The sequence below is a fragment of the Protopterus annectens genome, chromosome 8.part0 (genome assembly GCF_019279795.1).
Source record: "Protopterus annectens isolate FY-2018-M chromosome 8.part0, PAN1.0, whole genome shotgun sequence".
Lineage (NCBI taxonomy): Eukaryota > Metazoa > Chordata > Ceratodontiformes > Protopteridae > Protopterus > Protopterus annectens.
Window position 1 is genome coordinate 18,447,893 of NC_056741.1, and position 17,860 is coordinate 18,465,752.

At 44.9% G+C, this 17,860-nt stretch overlaps 1 protein-coding gene across 1 annotated transcript in view; it reads right to left on the reverse strand.

Annotated features, from left to right (window-relative positions):
* Window positions 1-3,085: 3,085 nt before the first annotated feature.
* Window positions 3,086-17,860, reverse strand: part of LOC122807962 (chromodomain-helicase-DNA-binding protein 4-like) — a 1,347,878-nt gene continuing 1,333,103 nt past the window's right edge. Inside the window, exon 34 of the mRNA XM_044078994.1 lies at window positions 3,086-3,415. Coding sequence (XP_043934929.1) covers window positions 3,395-3,415 — 21 coding nt within the window. The 3' untranslated portion in view covers window positions 3,086-3,394. The remainder of the gene's footprint in view (window positions 3,416-17,860) is intronic.

Below are 17,860 nucleotides of genomic sequence, written 5' to 3' on the forward strand. Positions count from 1 at the left end.
AAGGCAGTCTTTTCTCAGTACAAGAAACATTCTGGAGTAAAAGCCTGTTTCTTTGTGGGGTAGGCACCTGTTCTATGGTGCCCCGAGTTAGGAGTTGTTGAATGATGGTTGGGAATAGGTGGGTTTGGTCTCTTGGATTGCTGAGGGATACCTTGAAAAGGTGGGAGCATCCACCAGGTCATGAAATATCCTCTCTGAATGATGGAAAGGATCCATTGTTCTGCTGTAATTCTCCGCCAGGAGGGTAGGGAGAGGGTGAGTCAAAGGGATAAGGGTGTTTCTGGATGCAGTCGGGGTGAGTCACAGTGGAGGTGGCCTGGATTGGTCAAAACTGACTCCAAAAAGATGTGGTGGAGCTAGTGGGAAACCTGGGAGTAGAGCTTTTTCGGGGCTGTCTACATCCCTTAGATGTAGGGGCTGAGTGAAAGGACTGCCTTCTAACAAAGGAGGGCTTCTGTGGGCAATTCCTGTGGTATCTAAGAATAGGGAATACCAGAAGATGTTTGAGCTTCTGTAATTAATTTCCCTTTTCCTGAAGGGATTTAAGGAGCTCAGCAGAAGCCTGCCCAAAGAGGGTCTTATTGTCCAAGGGTGCATCCAGTAATTTAGTCTGAACATCCATAGGGAGAGGCTGAAGCCTAACCCAGGAAAATAGTCTTAGTATTGATCCTGAAGAAGCTGATTTAGATGAGGTTTCCACAGCTTCGTAACTGCACTTAATGGAGTGTCTGATCACTTGGGATGCTGTGGAAAGTAGGGAATTAACTTGGGCTTTTATAGAGGAGTCCTGTACCTCAGACAGAAGGGTAGGGTCTTTGGAAATGGTATCCAAAACATACCTGGCCATGTGTGTTTAGTAGAGATCAAGGCCCTTATGGCTAGAGTAGAGGAGGTATATACCTTTTTCCCCAGTCTGTCCATATATTTGCTGTCTTTATCCGTTGGGTAAAGGGCAGAGGAAGGTAACTGCCTTGAAGATTTGTCTGCAGAGACAGCTATAACAGCTGGATCTGCTGGTGGATTTCTAAAGAGAAACTGGGTGTCCTGGGGGACCTTATAGAAATGGTCTGGTCGTTTAGATGCTGGAGGTTGAGAGTCAGGAGACTGAAAAGCAGCCAAAAAAGCATCCTGAAAAGCAGGTAGTAAGGGAAGGACAGCAGAAGGAGATGGTTGCTCCATTTGTAAGAGGTCAAAGCACCTTTTCTTGGATTCAGATACTTCTGAAGCCTGCCCCCTAAAATTTTCCCTCATGAGGGAGACAGTGTCCCCAAAGGGAAATTAGTGTCCTGGGGATTCAGGAGAAATAGAATCCTCCTCCTCTGGGGTAATGAAATCCTTAGGGGAATCTATTTGGGTTTCATAAGAGAAGGATTCCTCAGAAGAGGAGTAATCTTCCTCAGATACTTGAACGGGTGGCTGAGGTAAGAGAGTAGGGGGAAGCTGTTGTGTCTGCAAGGCCTGAAAAGCCTTAAAGAGACTTTGTGAGAACACTTCCCAACCAGGCACCAGTTGAGGATCATAGTGCTTAGTTTTTTGTTTTCTCTTCAAATGAGTTGCCGGTGGAGAAAGCATAGAAGTGGACGTCTGCTTAGTAGGAAACAAAGGAGCAGGGCCTTCCGACTGTGCGAGTCGTGGTTCCCCTCCACCAGTTTCTGAAGGCTGAATTGCCTCAGTGGATGTACAAGCGGTTGCCGGCATCCCAGCTTCCATTAAGGTTCCCGGGCCTGCTTTAGACACAAGTGTGAGCCGATTCCAGGCTTTCAAGGGCCTCAAGAACCTGCTCGGACGCCCAAGATGCAGCTTGGGATTCAGGCCTGATTTTCTTGGCCTTCCTCGGCAGCTCGTCAGGTGGGTCTACTCCTTCCATACCGAGCGCTAAGCTATGTAGTCTTTGGTTCTCTAAATACAACTTCAGTGCTGCCAAGTGGCTTCAGAGAGTTTTGGGGAAGAAAGATTTGCAAGTAGGACAGGATGTATGGTTGTGGGTCTCGCCTAAGCAAAATACACACTTCTCGTGCATGTCCTTGAGAAGAAATGGTCTCCCACAAGCACACTTCCCCTTTCTAGCTGACATGAGTCTCTAAACTGTAATCAAAGTAAGGAAAAAACCCAACAGGGCAGTTATCTGCATCGGTCAAAGCGGTCTGGTGTTGAACGGAATCTTATTTGGACTGAAAAAACATGATCTGCTTGTGGAACTGCCAAACAGGAGTCCAATGTTCACTGCGGCAAAAAACTTCCGATGAGGGTACGTGCAGAAGTCATTTTTATACCCATCTGTTTATGGCCCTGGTAAGGGACGTCACATACGTAACCCTCCTGTGAAAATGACTTTGGTATACTGGCAGTGGTGCTGCATCAACAACTCCCTACTGTTATGAATACTGTAACATGAGAATAGGACATCTTGGAAATGCTTTACAAGCTGAAATGTTTGTGAACTTAGTAAAATTCTGAGGATATTCAAGATCAAAGGACCTGCTGATGGGGTGCCAAAAATCATTAAAAGACAAATGTCTCCTTTAATGATCCAAATGTTTATGCATAAAGTAGGACTAGGTCTTCCTAACACTGAGCAAGTATGACCTGTGTAGTTAATTCAGACAAGTCAAATGCAGTGCCTTCAAGATACTGTTACACCAAGCACTACACTGCAGTCTCTCACTGCACAATAAAAGTTACAATGGTTAGAGACCTAAAAAAAATGTAAACAGTAGTTTTTCCAAAATTTTTTTATTAACATTATTTTCTTTAAATTAGGATATACACAATCCGTCAAGTTTTATTTACTAAAAGCACAACGGAGGTAGGTTTGTCTGGGCTGGGATTTGAGGTTCCCAACATGGGAAGTTTCAAATTCTTTATCTTTAAAACCCGAAAGTTAAAAAAAAAAAAAAAAAGAAGAAAAAAAAGAGAAAGAAAAAGGAAATGAAAAAAAAGAAAAGGCAATAAGTGATGGGACAGCTAGAGAGAAAGGCAAAGAAAGAGAATATTTGGTAAAGAAAATAAGATTCTCAATGAGAAATGTAATAAGATACTGGCATTTACACTTTTGTAACAGACCTCACTGTTCAGAGCAAAAAAATCAATTAGAAAAATCTTTATTTTAAAGGTTCTAATATATACAGTATTCAAGTCCTTTGCTGTAAGTGATATTAAAAGTTCACGTATTAATTTAGGCTCCCAGTCTTTTAAATAACTTTAGCTACAGTCTTCTGTGGCAAGGTGGGGCCAAGTTAGAAAAAAAGGCCAGTCCCTGTTGTGTCCACTTCACAAAAGGGAATTAAGGTGGATATAACCAGTCCGGAATGTATCGAAATTATGTTCTCAACTCCACACTGTGAGCGGACTGACAGGCAGTTTAGCTTGCTAGGTAGAAAGGGTGGGTGAAAGCTCACTGCTGCTGTGCAACAACCTGTAGACAAAAAGAGAGAGACCAGGGTTACACACCTGAAATGCAAGGAACGCTGCAGCACTTTTAGATAAACTGACGCTTACAACTACATTTTAAGCAAGTAAACTTAGTCATTCAGACCATACAGTAAAAAGTGCAAAGTTGAACAAAATTACATTCTCCTAGCTCCTGTACAAAATAAGCAAGCATATACACAGAAAGGAACACAAAGACAAAGCACATAAACAAGAGTTCGACATCTGAAGGGACAAAATGCTTCCTCATCCATGCTCAACTTCGATACAGTAACTACAGCCATCCTCATCAGCCTCACTTCCACCCATCCCATCACCAACGCCAGGAACAAATTTCAGTCCCAATTCGGTTCCTCTGCCATTCATCGGAAAGTACAGTTTTGTACCTACCATAAATGTAGATGTCCGATAGACATGCAACTGCAGTCATAACATGTGGATTGTCCTGCCTCAGGCAGCCCTCGGTCGGCCGGATTCCAAAGTCTGGGTCCGACGTCGGCTGATGTCGCATTTCTCTCCGACGTCAGAGCGGCTGGAGTACATAAGCATCAGCCGACGCCATTTTCTTCAGTGTTTCTTTCCCCAGATGCCAGGTGCCCTCCAAGGAAGGCTGTAATCAAATTGGAAGACAAAAACAGGATTCCAAACAAATAAATGAGCAATAAAGCAATACACCATAACAGATATCCCCAGCTAAGAGTAACAGGGATAGGAGTGGACCCTAGGCATAGAGGGGTATGGAGGGAGGGAAAATCCGACTGCAGTTGCATGTCCATCGGACATCTACATTTATGGTAGGTACAAAACTGTACTATGTCCTCCAAGAATGCAACTGCAGTCATAACATGTGGGTAGAATACCATAGCTTAGCTGGAGGAGGAGGTATGCACTAGGAAAGAGATGGTGTGGCGATCAAACCCTGCAGGACTGCCGAAGCAAAGCCTGCTCTGGATCTGGAATATAGAGGGAGATTGTATTGTTTGGAGAATGTATGCATGGAGCTCCATGTAGCAGCTTCTAGAATGTCCTTGGTAGGCACCCCTCTTAAAAATGCTGTAGAGGTGGCTGTAGCTCTGGTGGAATGTGGTCTGACATTGGCTGGAACAGTCTTTCCATGAAAGGAATAACAGAATCTGATGCAATGTCCAATCCATTTAGAAATAGTCTGTTTTGAAATTGCTTTTCCTTGGACTGCAGGGGCGTAAGCTACAAAAAGTTGTTCAGACTTCCTACTGGCCTTGGTTCTGTCCAGGTAGTATCGAAGTTGTCTGTGAATGTCCAAGGTATGCAAAAGTCTTTCCCCCTTATTCTCAGGATTGGGGAAGAAAGCAGGCAGATGAATGGCTTGATTTAGAGAAACCCTAGATACCACTTTTGGCATAAAAGTAGGGTTGGTCCTTAATGAAACCCCGTCTCTGTGAAAAATAATAATGGGTGGTATTGCCATTAGGGCCTGTAGCTCTGAAACCCTTCTTGCTGAGGTAATTGCCAACAGGAAAGCTGTCTTCCATGAGAGAAATTGCAAGTCAACTGAAGCTGCTGGCTCAAAAGGAGGTAGAGTCAGTTTTTCTAAGACAAAATTGAGGTCCCAGGCTGGTACTGGGGCCCTTCTTGGTGGCTTAATGTTCTTGATTCCCCTGAGGAATTGTCTTAGTAAGGGGTGAGAGAAAACAGGAGGATCAGTGTTGTATCTAGCTGAAATAGCAGATGCATGTATCTTTATGGAAGAATATGAGAGGCCGTTCTTTAACATATCTGCCAAATATTCCAAGATGAGTGGGATGTTCAGAAGTTAAGCATCATGTATTCCAATTGCTGTATCTTTTCCACTTTGCTAAGTAAACCTTTCTGGTGGATGGTCTTCGAGCCTCTGTTAGTATCCGCTGAACTTCCTTAGAGAGAGATAAGCTGAAGTTATTTATGGGATCTCCCAAGCTGTTAGCTGCAGTGTCTGAAGGTTTGGATGCAGTGTTTCGAAATTGTGTTGAGTCAAAAGTAGAGGCCACTGAGGGAGGGCCCGCCTCCTGGTGTGACATATGCTCCATAGTAGTGGGTACCAGTGTTGTCTTGGCCAATCCGGAGCTATCATGATTCCCTTGGGCTTCTCTGCTTTGATCTTTAGTAATACTGAGGTCATCAGTGGCAGAGGTGGGAATGCATAGATTGCTAGGGAGTTCCAGTTGAATAAGAGGGCATCTATTTTCCAAGCTTTTGGATGGTATGTCCTTGTGCAAAATTTTGCTAGAAGATGGTTGAGGTGAGAGGCAAATAGGTCCACTTCTGGCTTGTCCCATGTCGAAGTGAGTTGCCTGAAGGCCTTCGGATGTAACCTCCACTCGTGTGGATCTGTGAAATTCCTGCTTAGGCTTTCCGCCAACACATTGTCTTTTCCTGGAACAAACTGGGATTGTAACTGGATGTTTAGGCTCAGTGATTTCTCCCAAAGCTGCACTGTCAGTCTGCAAAGGGGGTAAGAGTGGGTGCCCCCCTGCTTGTTTATGTACCACATCACAGTGGTGTTGTCTGTCCGTATCATTAAATGGCCTTGCTGGAGTTGGTGTTGAAAAGCCTCGATGGCATGCATTACTGCCAGCATTTCCTTTTGGTTTATATGCAGATGTGTTTCCTTTGGAGACCATTGTCCTTGTATACACCTGCCTTCCATGTGCGCCCCCCCATCCAAGGTCTGAGGCGTCTGTAGTCATGGTCTGTGTTATCTGTGGTTTTTTGAATGACATACCTGTGTTTTCCTGGCTCACCGAGGCCCACCACAGGAATTCCTTTTGTAGGCATGGAATGAGTGGTATGATTGTCTCCAAGTTGTTGCTGTGTTGAGACCAAATGCTTTTTAGGTACCACTAAAGCTTTCTCATGTGTAGTTTTGCTAATGGAACCAGTAGAATGCAGGATGCCATGTAACCCAGGGCCTGTAAGAATCTCCTTGCAGTCATCTGGGTGAGTTTTGCTAAACCTTTGAAGTAATGAGTTAATTTCTCTTGCTCGTCTTCTGTCAGGTAAGCCATCTGAGAGGCTGTGTCTAGTTTGGCTCCTAAGAAGATTATTTGCTGGGATGGCTGCAGTCTTGACTTTTGGAAGTTGACTGTGTACCCCAGAGCTTGAAGTAATCGTATGACATAATCCAGGTTTTTTGTCAACATCAATTTGTCGTCCGCTTGTATGAGGCAGTCGTCCAGGTACGGGTAAATTTGTATACCCTGGAGCCTGCAATGAGCAATTACTGAAGCCAGGCATTTTGTAAATACTCTGGGCGGAGTAGATAAGCCAAATGGCAATGCTGAGAATTGATAATGCTCTGGCCCTGCAAGAAATCTGAGGTATCTTCTGCAGCTGTGTCTGATAGGGACATGCAGGTATGCCTCCTTGAGGTCCAGAGTAATCAGCCACGACTCCTTGCCCAGCATGGGAAGGAGTTGCTGTAGAGTCAGCATTTTGAACTTTGGTACTATGAGAAAGGTGTTTAATGCGGACAAGTCCAGTATTGGTCTCCATTGAGATTCTTTTCTTGGAACAAGGAACAGTCTTGAGTAAAACCCCTGTTCTTGTTCTTGTTGTGGAACTCTTTCTATTGCTTTCATTCGAGTCAGCAGAGTGATTTGCTTGATAGCCTCTACCCTTTGATTTTGTGGTAGGTTTGGCATGCCTTGTTTTCTTGGTAAGGTATGAAAATGAAACCTGTACCCTCGGTCTATAATGTCCAAAATCCATTTGTCCTGTGTCAGTCTGTGCCAGTTTTCTGCAAACAGAGATAATTTCCCGCCCAAGGGAGCTTCTAGTTGTTCCCTGGTAGGCGGTAGTAGAGGAAAGTCATTGAGTTTGTGGTTGTTGGGCAGGTGAAACCCCTGTGTCACTTCTTTGGTTTCCTGGCAGCCATTGTCGTCCCCTGTAAGGGCCTCTGTATTGGCCTCTTCCTCGGCCACGTCTGTTCTTACCCCTTTGGAACTTTTCTGGATTAGGAAAGGACCAGTTTTTTGAAGGCCAATTCCTACTGAATCTGGGGGGGTTGAACCTGGAGGAAATCTTTCAGTCTGAACTGATTTTGCTTTTTCTTCGATGGTCTTTAACACATCCTTAGCATTTGCACCAAAAAGCTTGTTCTTTTCCAAAGGTGCATCCAGAAGTTTTGCTTTTACATGATCTGGTAGAGGTTGATCTTTAAACCAAGCATGTCTACGAATCACTGTCCCTGTCATAGCTACCCTACATGAAGCTTCCAGTGCATCATATCCACACTGCAGGAAGTGATTGCTTACTTGCTGAGTGTTATGTACAGCTTCCTGCAAAGTCTTCCTGTCTAAAGGATTAGGAGAAGCTAATGTTTTTTGTAAATCTTCTAAGAGATAATCCTGATATTGTAACATATGAAAAAGGCAATTTAAAGCTCTCATAGATAAGGTAGTGGATGTGTAAACCTTTTTGCCCCATCTCTCTAATGACCTTGCTTCCCTGTTGGAGGGCAAAGGATTTTTTGAGGTGGAGGCTGAAACTCCTTTAGGCCCCTGTGAAAAAGTTTCCAAATCAGCAGAATGGGTCCTGAATAAATGGGAATGAGTTTCTGGGACCCTGTAATACCTGTCTGGCTTGGCTGGAGCAGGAGGAAGAGAATCAGGGGTAGCACTAGAGTCAGAATACAAATCATCCAGAACATCAAGTACAGGAGGAATAGCTAAGGGCCTGTGCTGAGGCTTCTTAAGGAAAGTCCTAAGGCGTTTCCTAGAATTAGAATATTCCTGACCCTGCCACTTGAAATGTACCCTCATGGTGTGCAGAACTTCCCCAAAAGAAATATCCTCAGGAGGGGAGGCCGAAGGGATGGAATCTTCTGCATCCGAGTCCTCATAAGTCTGGAAGAGCTCTTCCTGGCTATCAGAGTGGACAGAGCCCCCAGAGTCTACATCTGAAGGAGTAGGGTCAGAGGGTTCAACCCGGGGCCTTTTATCAGGAGGAGGCTGGGATGCTCTCTCAGGATGGGCCTGTGAACCTCTAATCATGGAAATTAAATCAGCAGCCATGGACATAATTTGTGTCTCCGGAGTCGGCTGAGGTAAGGATTTAGAAGTAATATGCTTTGTTTTGCTGGCTGCCTTAGCCCTAGTGTAGGCCTTAATAGACATGGCCATAGGAGGCCTGGCAGCTCCACGTGCAGGAGTGACCTTGTCTACAGCAATGGTCTCGGGTATTTCCTCTGTTTCGGTATCCGGAGGAAAGTCTATAACTGGCGTCGGAGTAATGTCTGGAATCGGAGTCGTCGGTAATGCGGTGTCTTCGGTTCGGAGCGGTGGAGAGACAGTCTCAGAGGGAACCGGAGCACTCGCGCTAGGTTTTGGCGTGGAGTCGGTGGTAGACGTGGGCCGAGGATGTTGGTCCCGGTCTTTTCGCTTTTTGGGTGTTTGCGATGTCGGAAGATCCGACGGCATGGTGTAGGCAAATTTATCGCCAAAAAAATCTTCAGCGAACTCCGCCCGGCGCCTGAGAGTGCACTTGTTGAAGCGAGCACAGGCTACACAGGCCGAGACGTCGTGGTCTGGGCCCAGGCAAGGGAGGCAGTAAGAGTGGAAATCCTTATGAGGTATTTGTTAACCACAAAAAAGACAATTGTTAACTTTTTCAGTAATTTCCGACATCGGCTGAGGCAAGAAAAGGTCCCCAACGGGGTACTTAGCTTTTTCGATGACTTCGGTATCGTAGAATACAGGAGCTGACCGACCTGCACTTGCGAAATGCTTCTGCTTCGGGCACCGCGGCAAGAAAGACTGAAGAAAATGGCGTCGGCTGATGCTTATGTACTCCAGCCGCTCTGACGTCGGAGAGAAATGCGACATCAGCAGACGTCGGACCCAGACTTTGGAATCTGGCCGACCGAGGGCTGCCTGAGGCAGGACAACCCACATGTTATGACTGCAGTTGCATTCTTGAAGGACATCTATCACCACATGAAAGCCAGAACTGCCATATTCATCACCAGCCACACACCACCGGCTTTAACTCTAACGCAGCAATGTCCCAAACAAAGCAGACCAGTCCGTCCAACCCAACAAAATTCAAATCCTGATCTCAATCTCTCATCAGCAGACAAAAAAATGATACTTCACCATCCACACTCTGCAGAACTCTCCTACTGAGGCCAGAACTACCATGAACAAGACAATGATCCCAAACAAGGCAAGCAAGGCAATCAGAACATCGATCCTCCTCCATCGGCACAGCTCCCCTCCCCGGGCCCAAAACTACCATGACTCAGCCAACGATCTAAAAAGCAAAGCAAGGCAATCTGAGCTGACCTACCTGGACACCACGGCCGCAACCAACCGACACCCGACCGGAAAAAACAGACTCACAAACTGACAACGATCAACAAAAACTTTTACACTAACATAAAACACATCAGGAGCCAGAGTCACCACTGTTACACAAGACGCTGCCATTTTGACTCTCATTTTTATGAATGATAGGTACTATGAGTGTTGTACATTTTCCAAAGTACTGCTCCTCTTACATAATCCAGTGATACAAAAGGATTTGCTTGTACAAAGTATGCAACCTTTTAGACAATGGCACTGCAAACCACTCAAATGCCCAAACCCAAATGTGGATGATGACCCAACTTAAGGATCAAGAAAAGTTTATCATTCAGGACCTATCATAATTCCAGAACAAGAGATTATCATACTGAATGCCTCCTGCCCAAGGAGGTTCACAAAAAGAAAAGCAAGAAGAGTGTTGAAAAACAATTCAAACCTTAAAAAGAAACCATCAACCTGAATGAGGAGAATCTTCCCTCAAATTAATTTAACTGCAATAGTGGATTTTTTCCACACATTACAAAAAACAAACTTTTTGCAAAAATCAGTCTTACTTACATAATGCTTCTCAAAGAGTGAGGCCAGCCTAACATTTGCCAGCAATGTGGACTTACAGTTCAAGTCTGTTTGTGCTTCAGGAGGTGAGCAGGCATGGAAAGAATACAGATTCTGTACAGTGCACCATTACGCCTTTTTTGTTGTCATTTTAAGGAGACTTGGACTTTCCTGTGTTTTGAGGAAGGCTCAGTGAACTACGAAAAACCTTTGACCTTACAAAAGAAGTGATCCAGACCAAGCAGCAAGTTCCTCCACCATTCAGTCAGCTGAAGCTGTTCCAGTAGTTAATTTCCCAATTGGTCAGAAAGTTCTTTGAAACATCACATAACTAAGCTACTACCTGGTTCTTAGGCAACAGTATGTAGTTTCAGCATTGGGGTAAAAAAAAAAAAAAAAAAACAGAAGAAAAAAACAAGCATTCAAAAAATAAAGTTCTTGTTGCAGCTAGGTAATGAGGTGGGGGAACTGAGGGAATTAGGATGTAATGTAAATAATGCATAGGTGTACACACAGATATTCGGTTTTGTAAATACATTGCATTGTCTTTTTCGTAATAAAAATAAAATATTCCCAAGCAAAACACTGATTATAGGGAAATCTTTTTCAAATCATTTGCTTCATACATAATACAATTACTCAGTGTAGATTCTTGCATCTACACTACCAAACACTCATCTAAGGTTTTAACATGCAAGAATGCACTTCGAAAGTTAGGCCAAAAAAATGAAAGAATGTTTTAAGCAAAATGCCTAGATAATCTCGCATACTGTGTCTGCAATGAACTCTATTAGTAGTCCGCCTAGACTGGAGGAAAGGGTGCTAAGCTCTGAAACTTTGATCAGACATCAGGCCTCCTACAGCAGACATCTCCAGTGCTATCAGTATTGCAACAGAAAACTGTATGATAAACATCAGGAGTTTCTGCTGGGCCATCACAATTAAAGCAGTGAACCAGGCTTGTCTGAACAAGACTGTACCACCTTCCCTCTGCTCCTGCCTTTTAAAGTAACCTCATAATGAAGGAAGGCCTTGGGACTGGAGAATCTGGAGAAGCCCAGGGAGCCGGTAATTCACTTTCAAGGGATGCAGTTCTGCTAAACAGATTCCTAACCCTTCTGATATGGTCCAAAGACCTGTGGTCCAGTTCCCACTCAGATGATGCGAAACTCCACAGTCCACCTGCCAGCACACTATGACTGAGGGAAAAGAGGTAGCTATCTCTGACTGATTATATGGCTTCCTTTTTTGTTAGCCAAAACACTCTCATGACTAATAGTAAGTGCATTGTCAACATTCTTTATGTGCCTGCCTTACTTATAAGTAAAGCCAGTTTGAGATGAGCCACTTAGCAACCCCCCCCCCCCCCCTTCCAGGTCTGTCAGTGTTCTAGTTCACTGTGGGTGGATGATGAACAGCAGACCCAAATGGTATCTGCTTATGCTGCACAACTAAGGATCTCTCTAATATCACTGAATCTTTCTCGTGTAGTTGCATCAGGAGGGCCATTAGGATGGATGCGGACATGTGGCACATAGCTCTTACTACATCTCCCTGGTCTGCAGCCACAGTGTACCTGGGTCTGGATAAGGGAGGATTCCAGCATCATAGCTCTATCTGGGAAGGGAAAGATAATTCTGTGAAGATGTGCCTAGCAGGAGGCCCTTGTCCAGTGGTGCACAAGTTAACTGCTCCTGACATCAGTTAGTGGACGAAGCCTAATGCACATCTGTATCCTCAGCACCGTAGCAGAAGCTGATGCTTTGCTACAAGATTCTACCATGTCATGACATTTCACAGCACACATGCATACTTTAAAGGTCATTGGGCCAGGCTTGGTTTTGTTCAACGTTTTCATCTGGGATATTTAAGCTTTTATCACACGGATTTGGCAACTTAAGACCTAAAATGCTAAGGTGGCACATTCTCTATGAATCTGTCCAACAGTCTGCTGTCCTCATCACTTGTGAGCTATTGGAGAGAGCATTTTTAATCTTGGTGCTAGTCTGGACCTCCTGGACTGCTTCTAAAAGACCACTACAGTCTCTGCTATAGAGGTATTTAAATTACTGAAACTCACACGGACACAAATGTTCTCCAGGAGGGGCTGACACAAACTGGTTTCAGAGCCATGGACTAAAACTAAATGCCAAGACATGCACAGTAATATCCTTAGATAGAGGGTAGGATTGTGTACCCCCTTGCTTGTTTATGTACCACATTACTGTGGTGCTGTCTGTCCTTATGATAAGCTGTCCTGGATATAAGAGGTCCTTGAAGGCTGTCAGAGCATTTTGTACAGCTAGCATTTCTTTTTGATTGATGTGCAGATTCCTTTGATCTGCAGTCCATATCCCTTGAATGCACTGTCCTGCCATGTGTGCCCCCCAGGCATAGTCCGATGCATCTGTTGTCAGTTTGCCTGGCTGGGGGTAAGGTGAAAGGCTGACCCTTGTTGAGGTGACATGCCTGTGACCACCATAGAAACTCCTGTTGAAGGCAGGGAATGAGAGGCATCATTGTTTCCAAGCTGTGGCTGTGTTGAGTCCATACGCTACCATTGCAATTTCCTCATATGCAGTTTTGCAAATGGTATTAGTAGTATGCAAGATGCCATGTAGCCTAAGGCCTGCAGAATTTTTCTTGCAGGGAGTTGGGTCTTTGTTGCCATTGCTCTGAAGTACTGAGTTAATCATAGTTGTTTGTCTGGCGTCAGATAAGCCATCTGGGCCGTTGTATTCAAGCTGGCACCCAGGAATGTCATTTTGTGAGGGCACTAGTTTTGATTTCTTTTCCTTTACTCTGTACCCTAGGCAACTTCGAAGATGTTTTACAAAAGCCAGGTGTTGTAAGAGAATGTCCTTGCTTTCTGCTTGGATGAGGCAGTTGTCCAGGTATGGGTATATCTGAATTCCTCTGTCTGCAGTATGCAATTACTGGTGCCAGGCATTTTGTGAAGACCCTAGGCGCAGTAGAAAAGCCAAAGGGCAGTGCAGAGAATTGGTAATGGGTTGAACCTGCAATGAAACGGAGGTATCTTCTGCAATTTTGTCTGATAGGAACATGCAGGTATGCCTCCTTGAGGTCCAACGTTACTAGCCAAGCTTACTTGCCCAACATGGGAAGAAGCTACTGTAGTGTTAGTATCTTGAATTTGGGTACTTGCAAGACTGTTTAAAATTGAAAGGTCCAGAATGGGTCTCCAAGCTTTGTTCTTTCTGGGGACTAGAAAGAGCCTTGAGTAAAATCCTTGGCCTTGCTCCTGTGTAGGTACCAGGTGAATGGCTCTCATGCCCATGAGAGCTATAATTTGTTTTTGTGCCTCTGGCCATTGATTTTGTGGCAGGTTTGGCATTCCTTTTATCCTTGGCAAGGTGTGGAAATGGAATCTGTATCCTTGTGAGATAATGTCTAGGACCCATTTGTCCTTTGTGACGATGTGCCAGTTGTCTGCAAAAAGTGCTAATTTTTCTCCGAAGGGAGCTGCCAAGAGAGTTTTGCTTGGCAGTTTGAGGTTTAAGTCATTGTCTTTGCCTTCTAGTAGTTTGGGGCCTGTCTTCTCCTCCCTTCTGTGTTGCAGTGCCCCATTGGCGAGGTTTGTAAGGGATTTGTGCTTGTTCTCTGCCCCTTGGGCACCTGTATTTACCCCTCTGTGGTCTGTCAGAAGCTGGAAAGGACCAATTTTTTGTTGGCCAATTTCTGCTGAAGCGTGGGGGCTGTACCTGTAAGAAATCTTTGACCGTCTGCATAGATTTTGCCTTATCCTCCATTTTCTTTAAAACCTCCTCTGCTTTAACCCCAAATAAGACATCCTGTTGTAAGGGTGCATCAAGTAACTTTGCTTTAACATGATCAGGCAGAGATTGTTCCTTTAACCAAGCATGTCTACGTATAATAGACCCAGTAGCAGCTGCTCTAGAGGAAGCTTCCAAAGTATCAAAACCACATTGTAAAGTATGTTTGCCCACCTATTCAGCTGCATGCAACAGATCCTGCATTTCCTAGAATTCAGACTGTTGAGGGTGTGTGCCCATCTTTTGTTTTGAGACATTAGGAATTGCTGGTATTTAAGCATGTGAAACTGACAATTTAGTGCTCTCATAGCTAGAGTAGCTGAGGTGTAAACCTTCTTCCCCCACCTATCTAGTGCTCTGGAGTCCCTTTCAGAGGGTACAGGATTTTGAGCCATAGAAGCTTTAGCCCCTTTGGGACCATGGGAGATTGTCTCTGGATCAGCAACAGGGCTTTTGTATAGGAATTTGTGAGAGTCAGGCACTCTATAGTATCTATCCGATTTGGCTGGAGCAGGAGACAGAGAATCTGGATTTAGACTAGATTCTAAGAAAACATCATCCACAATGTCTAAAACTGGGGGGATAGCAAGCTGTGCTGGGGGAGTAAAATAAACTCTCGGAGCCTTTTCTTTGAGTCGGAGTAGTCCTGACCTTCCCAGTGGAAATGTTCCCTCATGGTATGTAAGGTTTCCCCAAAGGAATAATCTTCAGGGGGAGAAGCTGAGGGAATGGAGTCTTCAGCATCAGAATCTTCATAAGGGGGAAAGGAGTAATCCTGTTCCTCAGAGGAGCCTGAGGAAACAGACACTTGATCAGAGGAGGCATAATCCTCCTCTTGTCTAGGCCTTTTGTCGGGGTGGGGGGGTGGGGGGGTGGGAACCCCTGATCAAAGAAATTAAATCTTAAGCCATTTTAAGCATCTGCTTCTTAGGCATAGGGCCTTGACCTGGAAACTGAAGTGTAGTCTTTTTTTGGTTTTAGAGGAGTCTTGAGCTTAGCATAAGATTTTATGGTGAGAGTAGTCGGTCTGAAGACACCTTCAGAAACCGAAGGTGTTTCTACAGCACCGGCTTCTCCTACTGCAATGTCGTCGGAAGGGCCTAAAGAAAATGGCTGCGTCGGCCTAGAACTCTCTGCTGGAGAATCCGAAGCGATCTGGGGATCCAATTCAGCGGTAGCCAGGGGCTGCGTAGGCACCTCACTGAAAACCGGAGCACCGGCGACCGGCCCAGCTGAGGGCTCGGAGTCTGGCTTGGATCTAGGCTGCCTATCTTTATCTTTGCGTTTTTTATGCACGCCGGTAGTCGGTTGCTCCGACGGCATAGTGTAATTAAATTTCCTACCGAAGTAGTGACGTGCGAAATCAAAGCGTCGCTTTATAGTTCACTTATTGAACCTAGCACAAAACCGACAACCAGTGACGTCGTGGTCTGGGCCTAGGCAAGGTATGCAAAAAGAATGAAAGTCCTTATGAGGTATTTGCTTCCCACAAGAAATGCAATTGTTAACTTTTTCTGACATCAGACTGAGGCAAGAAAAGGTTCCCCAACGGGGTGCTTAGCTTTGAAGACTTCGGACTGAAACTCTATTCAAAAATCTCAGGTGTCGGCCGACCGGCACTTGTGAATTGCTTGGGCACCGCGCGTCAAGAAAGACTGAAGAAAATGGCGTCTGATGCCTCATATACCCCTGGCGCACTGACGTCAGGGAAGAAGCGACAGCAACAGACGCCGGACCAAGACTTTGGAATTCGGGCCGACTGCGGGACCGCCTGACGGTAGGATAACCCAAGTGTGATGACTGCAGCAGGGTAACACGAACATCAGCCCAACAACAAAAGGAGTACTGAAACCAAAACTAACCTCTAGGCCCCTCCAGGAGGGTGAAGGTGGGAGGGTAAGTAAGAATGTGAGGTGAGATGGACTACATACATCGAATGTTATGGTGAGTACATAACTTCTTGATGTTATGTAGTCCAATCTTGCCTACATTCTTACCCGTGGGACAGCGTTCCCAGCACCTGAACCCTGGGAGGCTCAGTGGAAAATACTGAGCACTGTGGAACCAAAGGAAGATCTGCCTCTGGATACCAAATCCAATTTGTAGTGACTGATAAAGGTGTGAGGAGATGCCCATGTAGCCGGCAGCACAAATATTATCCATAGACATCCTGGCCTGAAATGCCGTAGAGGTAGACATTGATAGTGTAGTACACCTTAAAAGGTTAATTCCGTACCGCTTGAGGCATAAATGAAGGAAATAAAACTAGAGATCCATCTGGATAAGGTTACTTTAGAGACAGGAGACCCACGTCTATTGCCTGAATACGAGAAAAATAGCTGATCTGATTTCATAAGATCCTTCGTTATATGTAAATAGAAACGCAATTGTCTATGAACATCTAGCTGGTGGAATTTGAACTCTGCCTTATTAGAAAATTGTGGGAAAAAAACAGGCAGCTCAATAGACTGGTTGAGGTTAATAACCTAAGCAACCTTTGGCATAAAGGAAGGATTTGGTCTGAAGGAAACCCTATCCTTGCGACACAGCAAGTAAGGAGGTCTAAAGTACAGTTTTGTACCTACCATAAATGTAGATGTCCGAACTGGATAGCATCTGCAGTCATAACAAGTGGGTTGTCCTGTCGTCAGGCAGCCCTGCAGTCGGCCGGATTCCAAAGTCCGGGTCCGGCTTCGGCTGATGTCGCACTCCACCCGACGTCATCTCTGTTGGTCTTCGGGTATAAAAGCACCAGCCGACGCCATTTTCCTCAGTGTTTCTTGCCCCAGATGCCAGTAGCCCTCTTGCAGGCTAAAATTTGGATAGATGCCAATGTTTCCAAATAGATAGAGGTAAACACAACAATAAGCATATATGTACATATATGTACATATATACAAACAAATACACCATAAAAGACTCCCCCCCCAACAGCTAGCTATTAGGAGGGTAAACACCCTAGGAGTACCACAGAGGGAAAGGAGGGAGGTAATCCTGACTGCAGATGCTATCCAGTTCGGACATCTACATTTATGGTAGGTACAAAACTGTACTATGTCCTTCATGGATGCATCTGCAGTCATAACAAGTGGGTAGAATACCATAGCCAACTAGGGGAGGAGGATAAAAGTAGATTATGGTGTGTTTAGGATCCCTTGCAGTACAGCAGTGGCAAACCCTGCTCGGGATCTGGAATATAGAGGCAAATTATAATGCTTGGCAAATGTATGCACGGAGGTCCAAGTAGCCTCAATAATGTCTTTGGTTGCCACTCCTCGTAAGAAGGCTGTGGTAGTGGCTGTTGCCCTTGTAGAATGAGGTCTTATGTTCTGTGGAATTGGTTTTCCATGGAAGGAGTAACAGTATCGTATGCAATTTCCTATCCATTTGGAGATTGTCTGTTTGGAAATAGCTTTTCCTTCCCTTCCTGTTGCATAGGCTACAAAAAGTTGGTCAGTCTTTCTGCTATTTTTGTTCTGTCCAAGTAGTAGCGTAGCTGTCTATGTACATCCAAGGTATGCAGTATTCTTTCCCTCTGTTTTGTGGGTTGGGAAAGAAGGTAGGTAGGTGGATTGCCTGGTTTAAAGATACTCTGGATACCACCTTGGGCATAAATGTAGGATTAGTTCTCATGGACACTCTATCTTGGTGGAAGATTAGGAAGGGTTGCACTGCCATTAAGGCCTGTAGTTCTGAAACCCTCCTTGCTGAAGTAATTGCCAGAAGGAAAGCAGTTTTCCATGACAGGTGTTGTAGGTCTGC